Here is a 17,762-nt window from a genome sequence, read left to right as displayed (position 1 = left end):
GCATTTGAAAAATGTGCTGTAAAAGTTTATTGTTTTGCAGGTGGTGGACTGGTAACTGAGAAAAGAGTCGTTTTTGGTGACTGTGGTCACTGAATGCATTTTATGTGAAAGCAATGAAAAGTGATTGACAGTTTGCTCCACATGGAATTCTGTTTTGGAGACTGTTAAGAGTTTTGAAAATGTGACTTCAGTTTTGACCAACGATTGTTAGCAATTGTACTGCAAAACTGTAACAGCAAATGATCCGAGTGTGAACAAAAAGTGCAAGCTGTACAGAAGCAGTCTGCTTATATGAACTTATTTGAACAAGATGGAAAGAATGAAATGAGAGTAGAGGAGAAGAGGAAGACAACAGAAACAAACACAAGTTACTGTAAAGAAGTTTCAAAGTTGTCAGTTGCTTTTGGCCTGTATGAAAACATAATGTTTAAAAAAAATCCATTCAAAAACAAAACTTAACTGCTAATAGTCTATCTTTTTGCAGTCTAGTATGCAACATACTCTGCCCCTCCTCAACTGTGTGACCCTGATAACATTTATATTCAGATTGATAGGATTCTATTACAGCCTGTACCTAATAAACTGGTAGCACAGTGTTGTTACTGGAGTTCCAGTTGTGAAATATGGCGTTTGGAAAACACGTACACATTCTTGGTAGAAGTATTTCCTGTCCCCCCGGAGGAATGAGAATCCATTATCTGGTTGTTTTCATACGCAGTTCTCACCCTCATATTTGGTTCGTCCTAACAAAACCTGACCCCCGTGATGGGACTTCCTCTTAGTATGGGCTGTTTGTTCAGGCTGTTCACACGAAATCACCCTATTCCAGCGTTATGTTGTTTTGTGAAAGTGATGCAGTACGTGCTGGCATGTACTCCACTGTTAGAGTGTGTGTGTTTGTGTGTCTGCGTATATTTTTGTTTGTGTGTGTGTGTGTGTGTGTGTGTGTGTGTGTGTGTGTGTGTGTGTGTGTGTGTGTGTGTGTGTGTGTGTGTGTGTGTGTGTGTGTGTGTGTGTGTGAGAAAGAGAGAGAGAGACAGATGGATAACTCCTAATGAGAGAGAGAGAAGCCAAATGATGTATTGAATTGTTTTGCGTAGAGGTATTACTTTTTCAAAAAAGACTGGATAGACTTTGCCTGTCCTGTTGAAAAGTTTCACTGTTACAGATCAATTTTTCATAAGCATGCCTCTTGTTTTTGCTTCTACATATTTTCATGCAGCTGCTGGTGAAGGAGCGTAAATTAAGTCTTATATTCCTCAGTGGGATCCAGGCAGCAATGCACATGGTCCACCAGGAGCCTCTTTTAAACTGCTGGCTTCATGTTCTTGTTGTTGGTAATGAAAAGGACATATTGCACCACATTTTCAACAGTAATGTCTGCATTGGCTGTCAAAGCAGTCGAATCAGAGACTTGTGAATGATTCAAAGGCATTTTTTTCCCCAGCAAATTAATATGCAATTGTATTTATCAGAAATGCGCTAGAGGGTGTTTCCCAAGTGAATCCAAACAGTGTCAGATTCAGAGAGGAGCACATAAAAATACCCTGAGGGGTGTACAGAACAAAACCCGGCAGACACATACTGTATCACTGAGATATGTAGTATACATAATGCACACTGCCAGAGATATCTCAACGCAAGCATGGCAGTAAGAAAGTGGAACAGGAGGAGACTGGAGGGACAAATTGGCACAACAAGCAGTGTGTAGCAGGAGGAAGTGTTGGTATAAATGGTCAGAGCAGCTTGTTAGATTATGATGTGATTGTAACATGCAGATGATACTGATTAGGTAACAGAATGCATCGTCATTGCTCATCATGTTAAAACCAGGGTAAGCCACTCTGTACCATCAAGCATTCTGCTCCTGGGGACTTCATCCCAAGGGAATTGGAGCATTGAAAGAGAAGGCAAAGACCATTTGGCCAGTAAAATGTTGTCTCGACATGGAAGAAGATCTGTAGGCAGAGCTATGAAAAGCTCCAAGACAAATATTTCCCCTGACAACAATTATTTTTTTATTTATTTTTAGGGTTAGGTTAAGATTGCAACTGCAATTGAGGAACATTTTTAGCTTTAGCAGTGACACATGATGGCAGTAGGCCATCACAGTTGTACTGTCTGTATCTGTGTTACAGACAGGCTGTTGAAGTATGTTTGTGACAACTTTGACCGTCTTCAAAGTGCTTCACCATAAGTCATAAATGCTATGTCTACAAGGAAGCTGATCAGTGAATAATACACAACAATTAGACCTCATACACGGTGGGCTACACACATCAAGCACTTCACAACGAACATTGCACTAGCTCTGAGTAGGGGCTCCCTCTGGTCTCATAACAGCCTCAGTCAGTTCTTAGTGTCATGGATTTCCACAAGATGTTAGAGACGTTCCTTTGAGATTCGGCTCCATGTTGACATGATTGCATCACATCATTTCTGCAGATTTGTCAGCTCCACATTTGTGTTGCCAATCTCCTGTTCAACTGCATCCCAAAGGTGTTCTGCTGGATCCAGATCAGGTGACTAGGGAGGCCCTTGAAGTTCACTGAACTCACTGTGAACATCTTCCTGAAATGTGAAGGTTTTTGCTTTGTGAGGTGGTGGCAGCTTGGAATTGCTGGAGGTTTGGCTATAGCTTAGCAGTCCCTGTTATGTGCAGTCAGGGGGGCCAATGCCTCCCCTCTAGGCTGTCAGGAATAATTACATTATTTAGTTAATCTAAGGTTTAATTATTTTTTTTATTTCAGATACCTTTACCACAGGTGTCAGCATTTGGTGATCTTCATAGTCTAATAAACGCGACTCAACCGAGTTTATCTCCAGCCAGGCAGCAGCCGTAGAAGCCACTTGCCGTCTCGCTGTATTTCAGAGGTGAGGCACAGAGCTGCTCTGCCTCTTCTGCCTGTACTGTGTATGTGGTTTGCGCATGCGCTGTTTGTTCCCCCTAGACTTAATGTACGCCAAGGTAGGCTACGCTGCCTTATTGCGTAATTGTACTAAGTGTGAGCGGCACGTACGTTCACGTTGCTTTCGTGAATTGTAAACAAACAGACGGCCCCCTCGGTTTTAGCGTTTAGCGGCTAATTCAACTGCAGTGAACTCTACCGGAGCTATTTTTTACACTCTATGTAGCCTACTGGAGACGCTCAACAACAACAACTTCATGAGCTTCATTTGAGGAATAAACGGCAGCTTTTACCTGACAGGAGACCAACGCCTGAGCTACGGTAGCTAACAGTTAGCAGGTTTTACGTTCTTTCTCTCTCCCTCTTTTTCTTACACACACACACACACACACACACACACACACACACACACACACACACACACACACACACACACACACACACACACGTCATTCACACTGACTTGTTTTTAAACTAAATTCTAGCTAGTAACATTAGCTAAGTTCACTGCCTTGTGATGCATTTTATCATGTGCTTGTTAAAAATAAGTAAGAATGGCTATTTTCCCAAACTATAATGTACATAGACCATAGACATACTGTGTACAGCAGTGACGTGCGGTGACCTCTAGGACAGGGGAGGCAGGCGATCACAGACCGGGGGTCGGTATTAGGCAAATCAGCTTATCACGCAAAAAGTGACAACAAACAGGTTTTGCACAGTGGTTTGCACAGATAGGCTAAGTCTTAAAATATGTGCAACACCTCATCCGCTACAATCCATGCCATCTACACAGTTATCAGCTGTTATTAAAACCCAACTCATCAATAACAGGATCGCGATATTGGACCACCGCTCACATTAGGCTACACAACAAACCGTTAACAATTAATCCACACTTAAACCGAAGCAACAATAATGTTAACTGTACTCAACAAGCTATTATTACAAGGTTTACAACAGATATGACAGACAACATGGGCTGTGTGTGTGTGTGTGTGTGTGTGTGTGTGTGTGTGTGTGTGTGTGTGTGTGTGTGTGTGTGTGTGGTAATCTGAGTTTCTCTGTTCTTTGTTTTCAGTAGCCAGTGGTAGAATGCAGACTGGTGTGTGCCAATTCCCCCCTCCAACATACTGGCTCCCCCCATTTCACAGGGACTTGTCCATAGACGAGATGATGGCATTAAAAGAAACGCCTCTGCAGTTTTCATCTAAAGTTTTGAAAAAGGAAGAGATAAGATGAGACCAGAGCACACAGAATGGCTATGGGGACAACTGGCTCAACTAAACTGATGGACCATCAAATTGAGTTGGTATTAATGAATATTATTACAAACTGACATTCCTACCCCTATCTTTTTCTTGTCTTTTCTGTTTGTCCTCCTCTTTGCACCAGATCGTTCAGTTGATCTGACATTGATTTCACTCATGCAGTGCATAATCATAAGTTTGTCGTGACACTGATGACAGCATGATAACATTTAGCTTTGCTATCCTCCTCTTCCCTGTCGCTTTTTAGCCACTACCAGTGTGTAGTATTGGTTCATGCTGAGGTCAAATCACAAGGGAGTGTTTGCGTTTAAATCATAATTATTGTTTGTGTTTAATCCTTTTTTTGTCTGGGGTGCTATTGCCTATTAAATCTGCATGTTGCATGTGCAAGACTTTAATTAAGCTTTTACTGAATGCATGCATAGTTTGTTATTAGTTTGGACTTTCTTGCAGGCAGTATTGTATTTTTTATGGTAATTGGTGAGGGTTATAGATGTAATCATCGAAACATAAGTCCTTCCAGAGCAGAGTGCTTGACACCCTCTTAAGTCCAGCAGTCACCAAGTTCTTACACACATTAATCAGACCCATATTAATTTAAAGTCAAACTGTTGACAGACTCAGACAGCTCCACCTTAATTGACCAACTGTCTTACAGTGAGACAGACCTAAAAGACATGACTTGAGACTTCCACTCGTCACTGCAGGTTTATGTAAGGATAATTGAATTTAGTGGAAAGAGAAAATAGGGACTTGTCTGTGAGCAGACATTGCCAAAAGCCCACCCCCAGACTTAAGGTCTAATTTCTGCAGAGCCTACTGTGTAGAGATTCTATGGCACAATATCAAGGCCACAGGTAATTCATCTTCTGGCTCTAGCTCTGCTTTGCAACCTAATTAAATGAATAAAGATGTGAAGAAATCTTCATTTCCGAAGGGATAAACACATTGCTGCATGGGAAAGGTAAGAGGAAAGGCTGGCTTTGTAAAGGAAGAATAGAGGCAGATGAGAAACCACTGGCTGGGAGATAGGGAATGGCTGAAGACATTTGAATAAGGAGGGGAAAACAGTGTTCTGATTTACATGCAGCTGCAGTCGCTGGCTCATTTGTTTTGATAATAGCTCATCCTTTGCACATTTTACGCAGAGCTGATGCCACCATATATATCTGAGTTAACAAACATTTCACTTCTTGTGTTAACACTCCACATTGAAAGCGATGGGTGTTATATGGGGCAAAGAAGCAGCTCGTATCATTGACACAAGACACACTCGAGTGCACTGGCTGACAGTTTAAATACCACCTGCCCCATCACTGAAATATCTGGCTTGTTTTTGGTGTCTGCTGCAGAAAAGGCATGCTCTCCTATGACTTACTTCCCTCACTTTGCCCACTCATCAATTTCAAGTATGCAAATGGATCCCTGGGAGTCCACACCGTTACAACAACAGGGCAATAAATTCTCATTAAGGCTTTCCTTCCTTGAAGGTAGAAATTGAAGTTGGGATATTCGTGTTTATAGTCCCAAGCAATTGGAACAAATGAGGAGATCTTGTAGAAGGAAGATAGGCTTACAGCCTTAATCGGGTCCTTGCAAAAACCTCCACTCTACCACCCACCCCTCCACTGGCTCCGTAGGGAGCGTCAATGATGAAGTCAGCCACGGGGAGTGACGGCCCTGCGCCACAGTGCTCAGCCTCTCTCCCCTCTGACAAGCCCATATTTCACCAGACTCATTCTCCAACCTCCACTGTCACCGTTTCCTGCGCTGTCAGGGGGACGAGTCCCATCATCTGATCGGTGATTTCACAGGCTGGTGGCAGCAGTACTCCCTCGCTGTAGCTGACTAACATGGCCCTGCTCCAGACAGCTGGGTGACCCCTCCTTAGTAGCTGGCGGGATGCTCTGATTCCTCTCATAATGCACATGTAAAGATGATCTAGGGTGGAAATTGTTGCTGCATGATGCCAATAGCTTTTGGGAGCTGCTGATTTGCGTGTTTGTTTGAGCCTGTGTCAACACAAATATCAAGGTCCAACTGGGATTGGACCCTTGTTGTAGTTCCAATATTGGACAATGTGAGAATTAAGTCACTTCTTTGTTAAAGGAATAGTTTGACATTTTGGAATTTGCTAGAGGAATTGGATCAATGGCACCCTCACAAAGTATGTGTCAGGTAAATATGAAGCTGCATCCTTTAGTTATCTTATAGCTTAGCATAAGCAGGAAAACAGCTTTCCTAACTTTGTCTAAAGATAACAGAATACAGATTATGAAGTGGACAGGTATGAGAGTGATACAGACCTTGTCATACCTCACTAAGTGTTGAATGAATCCGTTATGGCCAACATTAAATTCTTGGAATTTTCAATTTTGTGATAATGACACATGACATTTTAGCTAAACTAACAGAAATTAAGTCATATCCAGCTAGTACTGGACTCAAGTTCAGGGTTTTGAAGCTGTAAAACCACTGACATTGGAGTAAGATCTTTCATGACATGTATGATTGCCACGCTTCACCTTTTCATCATTTTCTAGCTGTTTACCCTCTCATGAGAGATAAAAGTCTAACACAGATTTCAAGTCTCTGCAAACTTTTGATGATCTCAGTGAAATTCATTGATTTAGCCTCTGTTGCTTTTATCCTACTAATAGTATCTTGCGGTGTGATCAGTCATAGCACAGAGGCGGGAGCATGTTGGGGTCACTAGCTGTAAGGGCCATTATTAATAGTAAGCTCTTTACAGATATGCAAATGGGCAATTTAGCAAACGAACATAATTATGAACATAATTATTTCTTCTTCCTTTTTGACTTTTTATACCCTTTTAAGCCAACTTGCTAATTAACCACCCAATTTGCAAAACCTCAGGCTGCAGATGCACATTCACAGAGGCAGGGTTAACTGGTTCACGTCCACACATTGATTCCAGTTGGTTTCTTTAGGTCATTTGGCAAACTCAGTCCAAACATTTGTTTTCATTCTTGTCATGTGTTTGCTATTCATCTTAGTCAACTTTATCTGCAGTGGATGGAAAATTGACTAGTGAGGGTTAGGGGTTGGGGTTTATTCCGGTATATTGGGATGAGACGGCATAAGAGAACAGCATTTAACTTCTCTCCTGAAAAGTGTAAGTGAAAGCAATTAGTGCAACGTATTAGTAAGACGAGGGGTAGGGTAAGGTGTGTCACATGACATAATTCTAGTACCATCACAATGGGGGTTGTGATCAACATCAGTTGATCTCAAAAAGCATAGCTGTATTTTCAACCCTGTCCCTGAATGAATTACCATGTTAAGTAGAGAGCACTTCCTTCCGAACCTTGGCCCTGACTCCGCTTCGTTTCATTTTTACCCACAGGAGGTCTGAGTGGGACTGTGCTTTCACAAACCAGTTTTATGGGAGACATGTTGGGTGGGCAGCTCTATGTTCACATGTGTGTCTGTGCATAAGTGCACGCCTGTGTGAGTGCATGACTCCACATCTGTACACCTTTTGTTTAGATGACGGTGTGTTTGTGCGTGTGTGTGTATGTGGTTTAACTCTGGTACAGGGCACTCTAGCACCATCTCTCCTGAGAAATAAAACAAAAAGGCCTTCTGTGCTGTGTCAACTTTAGGTCATACCATGCCCTTTATGTAGACCTCCCCTCCTCCACCTCCTCCTCCTCCTCCTTCCTTCCTCCGAACCTCTTGCTTTCTAGGTGCGGCAGCTATTTTCAGTGAAAAAGCTCCAAAAACCCACTGTAGGTGACCAGAATAGCACCAGGCAGCAGAGAGACAAACTTTGCAAGTAGCTGGTAAACAAAGTGGAACATTTTGCAGGAGGTTACCAAAACAACCACACCCACAAAATTCCCAACACTTGCTCAAGAGTTACTGGGAATCCCATACTGAGATAATAACCATATCCCAATGTAAGTCTCTGCTTAGACACAGTTGCCATTGTATCTCAGTCAGATCTCCATTCTCTGTGCTAGTCAGAGAGGCCTGTGGTTGGACTGATTTCCTCCCATTGTGGTCAGAATATTATTATAAAAGGGGAAAAAAAACATTTGCACAGTCTTGATTTGTTATGGATAAATGAATATATTCTGTAGCTGTCAACCATTCCTGTTCACCTGAAGGCGCATGTCTTTGCTGTCACAGCTTGTCACTTGTGATTTCCATGTGTATGGCAATTACAGTGTTTGTTGGTGGCTGTTGGTGGGTCCTCTGGGCATCTATATCGCTGTATAATTTCATTCCCCTCTCAGCAGAGTAATTCTATCACCCTCAAAACCTAGACAGTGTATGACAAAAAGTAAAGGGGACATCCACAGATAAATACATGTTAAGTGTACTTTGAATCTAATGTATGATGGTCACCTGCTCAGAGGATGTCAACACAGATATTGTGATTGCTGCGTGTACGTTTTTTTTTGTGATCAATTTTTTAAATTTATTTATTTCATTACCAAACAGCTGCGTGTAAGTTTGAGTGAAAAAAATAATTATTTGGTCAGGCAAGGATAAATCACCCTAACTATCTCAGATTCCTTGTGCTCTTGCATAGACTTCATAAATAGACAAAACTGGAAGAAAAACAGAGGTCATATAGTGCCCCTGGTGGAAGGACAGTGTGCCTGATCAGTGGCTACAGAGGGCCAATACTGCCACCTGAAGGAAAAGAGTGCACCTTCTATTTTTTATCTCCCATGTTAACAGTGTTTAAATGTAGCTGTAGAACCATTTGCTGTGTGTAATGTATTGGAAACAATTTAAAATCAGATTTTAATGATTGAGTACAATGTCTTGATTAAATGGGGCAAATATAACAAAACAACAAAACAAATATGCTCAATGCAAAGCAACCTCCTCCAGTAACTACTTGATAATGATGTAACAAACTATTTACAATGTTGGGATATTAAACTCAGTAGCCTGTCTTACAGTTTTATTCAAATGTGGATGGGTAATGCTCTGAAGTCCTTCATCTTAGGCCAAAGAATGAAAGAGATTACTGTCAAGTAAAATAAAAATTACCTTCAAACTGCACAATCTATGTATTGGAAAAACAGTTTGTTAGAGGATACACAGAACTAAGTGAAAAGAAATATGCCATTTGCTCCTTATTAAACTTTCTACAGGTTCATTATGTTGCCTTTTAAAAAGAGATCATTTCCCACTGACTGTGGGATCAGACATCAGATGTGAGTGGTGCTAACTAAAAGGTCAGTCTGACTGAGCGATGATGTGCTATTCACTACCAACTGTCCTTCAGATGCCATTGAGCTTCACCAGAAAAGCTACTTTGCTCACTGTACTAGGCCTCTCCAAATGACCAAGTATGTAACTGTGTCAGTGTGATGCAGACGACTGCTAAAATAGAGCACATGCAACCCCAAAATAGCACAATACTTTATATCTGTGGCTGTGAGTGGGTGTTTAGTAATCACCTTGATTTCCACAGCACTCGTTTGCTGTGATAGCGAGACATTAAGAAAAGAGAGGCAAACAAATAGAGAGAATGAGAAAGATCTGCCATAAATGCAGACGATGATCTGTGAAGGATGAATGAAGGTAATGTGTACATGTTGGGTTCTTTTTTTTCATACTAAAGCCATCAGTGCCTCCCTGTGGTCAAACAGCCATACAGCAGCAGAGGCGCTGACTTTGACACTGCAGTCGACAACACTGTTTATAAAAGAGCATGCTAGCACAAAACTAGAAGAATAAACAGGCTGCAGCACATGAGTGAGGTGTTTCACTTATTTTTATTTTTCCTGAATTTACATAGAGCTAATTCAAAAGAAGTTCACTGATGTTCTCAGTGTAGCCATGTTACGTAAAAGGAAGCTTGAAGTACATCAAAGAGGCAGCTTCAAGTGAGGTCATATTTTTTTCTTTGTTTCTGCTGAAATCCAATTCAAGAAGCAATTTAACATCATTTTGTTGTTTTTTCCATCTGGTTTTTACAGCAACATTTTCCTATTTCACAGTGCAAGCATTAATAAGATGCATAGAAAAATAATGAAAATGTGCTGGTAGTAGAGAGTTGCATCATTTAAAATCAAGTTACAAAATAACAGTGAATCTTTGGTCTACTCATGAATTGGAAATGACAGAAAACCTAATATGTTACATTCTAAGTATTTAATCACAAATATTTAACAATAAATACATAAATTAACACTAAATAATTAAGTCTTTTGTACATTATTATTTTTATTGTACACCATTTTTATATTTTTGAAGACAAAATTATCTTTTTCTCCTTTTGTAAAAACTGCTAGGACTGTACTGTAGGTCAACATAATGCATTCTGTACAGCTCTCATAATGGAGCCCCTAAAATAACACACATTCAAAACTAGTTACATTTGAACTTCTCAAACATGAAGAAACACAAAATATGATATAAAACACGACAAATAATTAGCATGCCCTTCAATGCAAGAAGGTGAAAACCGACGCCCCACTGAGATATTTGTTTGCCAAATGATGAAACTGTTTGAAATCACTGACAAGTCTCCTTAGTGAGCGACGTGACCAGAATGTAAAATCTGAACTGTTATATTTTACTAGTGATGTTTTTTCTCTGAAACAATAGTGCGGGACATGATGAGACGTTTCTAATCCTTCCTAACCCTGTCACCTAAACTTTGGCAGAACCGTTACGTCACCTCTATGACACCTCTTCTCCTCAAGAGGCTACATCTGGTTGTCGTTGTACTGCGGGCTGGGTTGGTACTGATTCTGCATGGCTCCTGCAGCGGCCCCCATGGCGGCGTCCTGGGCCGCTGCTTGGACGTGAGGGTTCTTCCAGGCTCCTGTGGTCCACTCCTCCTGAGCTTTGGTCATGCTGTTCCCACTGCCACGGTAGAAATTATGGATCTGCAGCAAGGCGAGATTGCAAATTATCAACAACAAAAGGTGAGTGGCTTTAATTGCTTTGGTTGATAGTATCACATATATTTTAAAGGCCATGTACTTTAATTTATTTTATTTTATTTAGATGTGATTGTGAACAACATAGTTATATTTGGTATGAATCATAAAACTCTGATAAAACATCTGGCAGATTGACTGTATAGAAGGTATAGAAAATGATAACTCACTGTTGACAAAAAACATCCCATAATTCTTCACTTCATAACACCTCTATAGATAAAATCTTACCCTGGTGAGGGCGATGAAGGACAGTGAGGCCACAGCAGTAAACATGATAGTCGGGACCAGCATGATGAGTGCGATCAAAATATTATAGCTGAAGAAGGAGATAGTTGCCAGCCAGCCACTGAAGAAGACACACATTAACCATTAACCATTAAATTTAATCAAAACATTCATCAATTTCAGACTATGAACACAACATGATCCATTATCATCTGTTATTGGATCGTCTGGTATTTTTCATGATACCACACTGAACATCTGGATGTTAAATGCCAATAACTTTGTGGACTTTGAGTGTTGTGATACCAAGTTAAAAAGTTTTATAGCTCATACATGAGGATATCCAATTGCACATGGTGACATTTATAAACTTTATGAAGGCTTTCATAAAAGTAATTTCTGATCATCAGCCTGAGTCAGGTGACATTTTGAGGAGTTTTTTAACGGCCTCTCAAAATCTAATAATAGGACTATCATAAATGTTATATGAGGGCAATTTCTGATGGTCCATCACTGTCATGTTAATGAAAGCAGCGGACAAGGTCTTGGTCTACACAACTGTTCTCGTTGCCTCGGCTCAAAACGTTCCATTCAAAAGCACATTTTTATAGCTTTATTAAAACGACTTGTGATTTTTTTATTTAATTGCTTTAACAATGACTGAGCTACTTGAGTTTAACTTGACTCGTATGAGTCTCTTATCAAGCAACACGACTTCCTTTGATTAATTTACGACTGATTCACAGTTACTTTTTCGTCAGTGAGATCTACAGTAGCATCACTCGACAAAGAGACTAAAGCTGTTTTTATGTGAGTTTATATCTCCAAAGATTTTCTTTAAAAGAACTAAACATAAAAAGAAAATTATTAATTTATTGTAATCATTAATTGAAAAAAAAATCTGAATCTTATTCCCTTTGTATTCTAAATGTTGGGTGTAAAATGCAACTTTTGAGAGAAATATACTGTGTGCATTTTGATTCTCTTACCACACTCCCCATCCTGGGATGCCGATGCTTTGGATGATGCTGATGCCAACTTGAGCCATGAACACGAAAAAGAACAGCATGTAGTTGAAGGAGCTGTCACTCCTGAGACAAAAAGAAAAAAAGGCAAAATATATTCATACTTACCAACTCAAATATACTATAACTAGTTTGCACATTTACATTTTGTTTTGTGTCATTATAGTCCCTTTATCTTAATTTGGTTTCAAGTGCTGTTAAGTGCTGTCGTGGACACACTGTGCTAACGTCCTCTCCCGGTGCCGTGCTGTGATGACACATGTGGCAGAGTGTGGCAGCAGCTCACTTCCTCTGTGAAGGTGCACCACTTCTTCCTGACCCCTCTCTAGGTTATACAATCTGCACTGCATTTTACAGCAGGGCATCATTCACTGTACTAGACAACACGTTGGCTTCGACTGTGCATAGTGGCCAGAGAACAAGAAAAATGTCCAAGCTTCACAGATAGAAGAATGATTAAAGATGATATTTCCTTTGGCAGCCCAGACGGTGGTCACATGTTAGTGCTGTATTGTGTGTCACTTCATAAGACAAGATCTCCTTGACAGCAGGGAAATACAAATTTACACAGCCCCTGGACAAAAGGTTGTTGTGGATGATCCATTTACTATCATCTTAATCTGTCTGGACCATTTAAAGTGTCTGATGGAGGCAAAATGAGCTCAAAGCCCCAATCTGAAATTTTCATTTTGTCGCCCTCACCCTGTTTGAATGTAGGCAGTATATACAGTACAGTATACAAATACTTGTATACTCCAAATACTCAGTGAAGCATTTCAGGCTGGTACATGTCATATTTTTTGCACAAAAAGTATGCACGGTATACATGTGCAGTCTGTTTGTTCTTTCTATTTAGAAAAGTATTTGGGCCTCTAGAGGAGAGAAAGTAAAGAAGTGGACCCACTGAGCCTCAGCATCTTCACGTAAGTGGCTTCCTTGTAGGAAGATTCCTGTCTATTGTATCTGTTGTAGTCTTCTGATGTGGCAAATTGGAACATATTAGTGTGAGAGTGCATAAAAGAGGAAAATCAAGTCAACATAAAGGTAGAAATACGAACATCAAAGGACAATACAGTGTTCATAGTGGTACTATTTCTATATCCAATTTCTGTACACAAACATAGCTACAATGGTACAATGCACTGCAACATAAGAAAACCCATGTAAACACAAACAAATTCATACATTTTGACAGCACCTACTCTGCAAAAACTCGGAACAGAAGTGACACAAACAGCTAAAGGCTAAGGCAAAGCTAACAGGATACATATTTGCAATCTTCATGACTTCTTAAGTCAAGAGTCACTGAACAAAAGCGTGCTTCACAGTCTGTCATTTTTTTGTCTGTCTGGAAACACTTCTACCTACTGTGTTGTGAGTTTGTGCAGTGCAGTCTTACAATTACAGGTAGTGTGAGTTTTTGAAACACATGCATTGTCAAGTTGTTTTCTGACTTTCTGTCTTTGTATGTGTTTTCTTAAGCTGCAGTTTGAGCTCTCAGGGCCACCATACATTAGATTCTATTATATTATGCCTCCATAAAACACATTAATATTTCTGTGTCATATCAATAATGTGTGTTACTGTTTATTTATATTTAAAACAACTACAACAAAATCAAATTGCAGGAACACAAAACACAACTTTATAATGAGCGTGTTGTCGTAGACTTACTTGAAGGCCTTGTAGATGGGCCTGAACCAACAGACATAAGAGCAGGGGGTGAACATGATGAGCCAGATAATAGCCAGTCCAAAGTTGGTCACTCCACCTCCGCCAAACATCCAAGCAAAGCAGCCAACGAGATTCACCGCAAGCGTGGCACTGTTCACTGAAAGACCCCACAACAGAGACATTTCAGGCTCTGATGCAAGGAGTGATACTGATCCATTCAGTACACATTAACGCACACATGCACATGCATAGAAGTGTTTAGAAAAAAAAGTGGAAAGGAAGACAGCCAGCATTAACATAATGTGAAATAGAAAATTATAATGCTTGACACACAAGTTGGCCTGTGCTCCCTGAATAGTCTTTTTATGTATGTGTCCTTCTCAATGGATTCTCAGTAACCTTATGAATGTACAGTCTGCAACACTTTAGTTGCTCTTGGTTCTAAGTGGAGCGCTGCGCTTGGGTTTCATATTTCTTCTCTAAACTAGCAAAGAAGGCCAATCAATTTTAAATCTCGGTCTATAGAGAAAATTGCCTCGTGAGGAAATCTGAAGCAAAACACAGCTGCAACATGACAGCTATTAAGTAAATACTTCAGTTTTCCAAACACACAGAAGAGGGGGAAAAAATGTTGGCTTCAAATGACTTTAATGCATGGAATGAGGAAGAAATGCTTAGTAAAACTGAATAATGCTGAGGTTTAAAAGCAACATGCATGCAATACCTGCACATAGTCACCTATGGCAACACAAGAGGAATAGATACAGAGGCAGATCGGGACTTTGAATACCTGCTTATGTTTATCGATTACATAAAATAGGACACCTGCAGAAAGAAAAGAAGTAATGATGGAGAGTTCAGAGCAAGAAATATATGATCATGGCTGTATGATTTTGTTGACAACGTCCTGCAAATAAATTACTGGCGGTTTACAGCAGATATATTGGAGTGCATTAATCGTCCACCAGTACCTTTGTTTTCAACATTTTCATGTTATTCTTTTATGGTTATTCAGCTTTGTTTTATATTCCTACCTGCTAAATGAATGTAACAGCACATACATCACTTTTCTTGCCACTCTTTCTCCCACTGGCTCTCTTACAGAGTTTCATGGACGAGCAGGGAGCTTCCAGAGCAGAGCAATATCACAAATATCACTGTACTGCTTGTTTATGGTGTAATAAACTTTGATGAAAGTGCTTCTGGCAAAAAATTGTTTAACACAATTTCAAAGTTAACAGCTTTCCTCAAACCTTGGCCATCTGGTCAGCGCTATGACTCATTAGCAAATAAACCAGTCAGGGTATCACAGTCACAGCCAATAAAAATAAAAATCTTTTTTGGACCAAAAGGACCCTTGTAAAACCATTGCCCTTCTGTTACATTGTTCTTATCATGAGCTAACCCCAGAGAAGAAGAGTCGTTTATGAGACCTGGAGGTGAATTCAGATGATTTCACTCTGTTTTAAGAGCTTCTTCCTTCTGTAGCAGACTGTGGCAGATGGCCTCTGCAGAACTAAATCATACCTGAAACTCCAAAGTTTATATGGCAGTTTTGATGTGAGGACAATGTAACACAATAAGTTGAATATCCCAAAAGCCACTCACGCATCCACAGATGGTACATTTTCTTGCACAAGCTGCGGTGCTGCTCAGGGATCTCATCAAAGTCCTGATAGAAACATGGCTTGAATGGAATGAATCCAGGCAGTGGAGGGAAGTTGGGCTCTGCAACATATAATTTCACATCTGTTAGATATTGCAGGTTGCATATAGCAATCTTTCTTTTATTCCAGTATATGTCTATGTAATTACAGACCTGCCATGTCCACACTGTGTCAAGTCTACCGCTTTGATTCACTCCTTCCTCAGTCTCTTGAGCCTGTCAAAGCAGAATAAACTGCAGGTTAGAGTGACTTATTTCTATAGGCCAGTGTGGTCATTTGCCGTTTATCTCACTCCACCTATATCGCCAAACTTTATGGGAAGAAATAAACGTGACAGAGAGTGCTATAAGCTACACCTACAGTAGACATCCTACCGGGGGATTTAATATGTGAGCCCTACAGGCATGTCTCAGTGGTTGGTAGTGATACGATTTCAAGTAACAAGTGAAAACACACACACGCACACTCCGGGGGACCCGGTTGCAATCACATCCAAGCTGCATTTTGTTGGATGAAACGAGGCAGCAATTTTCGCTGCATGTGCGCAGACAATTGGACAGAGAGCCGGCCACCATGGCCAGGAATTACGGATTCCGAGGGAAACCTAATCTGCTTACCTCCTCCACAGAGTAGCCGCTTCTCTCTTTGACACTGCAAAGTTTCCGGCGAAGGCCACTGGTGCGGGTTGAAAAGTCTGCGCCTGCCAATCAGTCGATACAGTACCTACGTGCAACAATTAGGCTGTTATTATATTTTCTTATGAACGGTATGGATAGAGGAACAAATCCTGACTGTCCTGTCTCTCGGCCAATCAGCCGGCTTCACTCTGCTGTCACTTTGATTCAGACCAATAGGCGGATTACTCTAATCCTCGGCGTTGTGTCGTTGACCCAATCAGCGTTCAGATCTCTGTCCATGGTGCTGAAAGCGACTCACCGACTGAGGTAAACCCGGCATCGTGTGTCTGACGTTAAAGGAAAACACGTAAAAATAAACAAATAACATTAATACAAACATGTGTTTATAATACATACGTTGATATTTTTCATTTCTTCACAATAAACAGGCATCAATTCCCCCCAAAAAAGTGTAGGTTATATTTGTATTTTCTGTTTCCACATATGACAACAAATAAAAGGAAACATAAGTAGCTACTGTAGTGTTGGGTAACTAAATACATAGACTCAACTACTGCATGAAACTGCAATTTTAATGTATTCCTATAAACCGAGTAGGTAACTTTATATTTCCACTTTATGACATTGTGTGACTAGTTCAGATTAAGATTTATTCAATTCAATTCAATTAAAACATTATCATTTACATACTATGATTCCATGCATCATTAATAATGATCCAATAACAACTCTGACAGTGCCTCTTCTGCATAGTGATCACTTCAACAAGACTTAGTACATGATGAAGTACATGTTTGTTCCTTACTCTTCAAGGAATGTCAAATATTCAAAGCAGAACGTTTTTTGTGTAGTGTTAGTTATAGTGTGGACTCTGGCTCACCAGCGGAGGTCACTGTTTCACTGTTGAGAGGGAGTAAAGTGTAACCAAGCAAACCGTTTCTTCTGCACTTGGCTTTTTTTTTACCATGTAATTTTCAGAATGGTAATCCATCACCAGCAGGGAATCAAATAATAATATAAGTAAAATAATATATATATAATATATATATAATATAATAATATATACTTTTTGATGCAAAAATAATATTGAAGCAAATGGGATATACCATCCTCAGTGCTGATATTGCTCAGTGAGGCATTGTTAATGTCATTATGGATGCAAATATTATAGCTCAGTATGCATACAAATGTGCAAAATGGTTTATTAATTACCACCGAATCAATCCATCACTGTGTCGGTCAACTGTAATTTATGATGTGACAGAAGGACTAGTGCAGGCTTAATTTTATGACATTTATGTTGTGACAGTGATAATTATTTATCTAGATTTAACTAACTATCTCACTAATTATATTAATTAGTATTAAAATTCTCTTTCTGGCATCAAACCACTTAATCCTAACTGTCAAGTCCG

General features: G+C 40.0%; 1 protein-coding gene across 1 annotated transcript; it reads right to left on the bottom strand.

Moving 5' to 3' along the window:
- Positions 1 to 10,878: 10,878 nt before the first annotated feature.
- LOC311008125 (secretory carrier-associated membrane protein 5-like) lies at positions 10,879 to 15,868 on the bottom strand (the record flags this gene model as incomplete). The annotated part of the gene is made up of 6 exons (XM_084001561.1): positions 10,879 to 11,061; positions 11,347 to 11,464; positions 12,333 to 12,434; positions 14,043 to 14,199; positions 15,651 to 15,770; positions 15,862 to 15,868. 6 exons carry the CDS (start codon positions 15,866 to 15,868, stop codon positions 10,879 to 10,881), a joined length of 687 nt encoding a protein of 228 aa, XP_083857687.1.
- Between the last annotated feature and the right edge of the window lie 1,894 nt (positions 15,869 to 17,762).

This window comes from Trachurus trachurus, assembly GCF_905171665.1.
Source record: "Trachurus trachurus genome assembly, chromosome: 3".
In the NCBI taxonomy this organism is placed as follows: Eukaryota; Metazoa; Chordata; class Actinopteri; order Carangiformes; family Carangidae; genus Trachurus; species Trachurus trachurus.
Note: the sequence above shows the minus strand (reverse complement) of the source record. Positions and strands in the feature narration are given on the sequence as shown.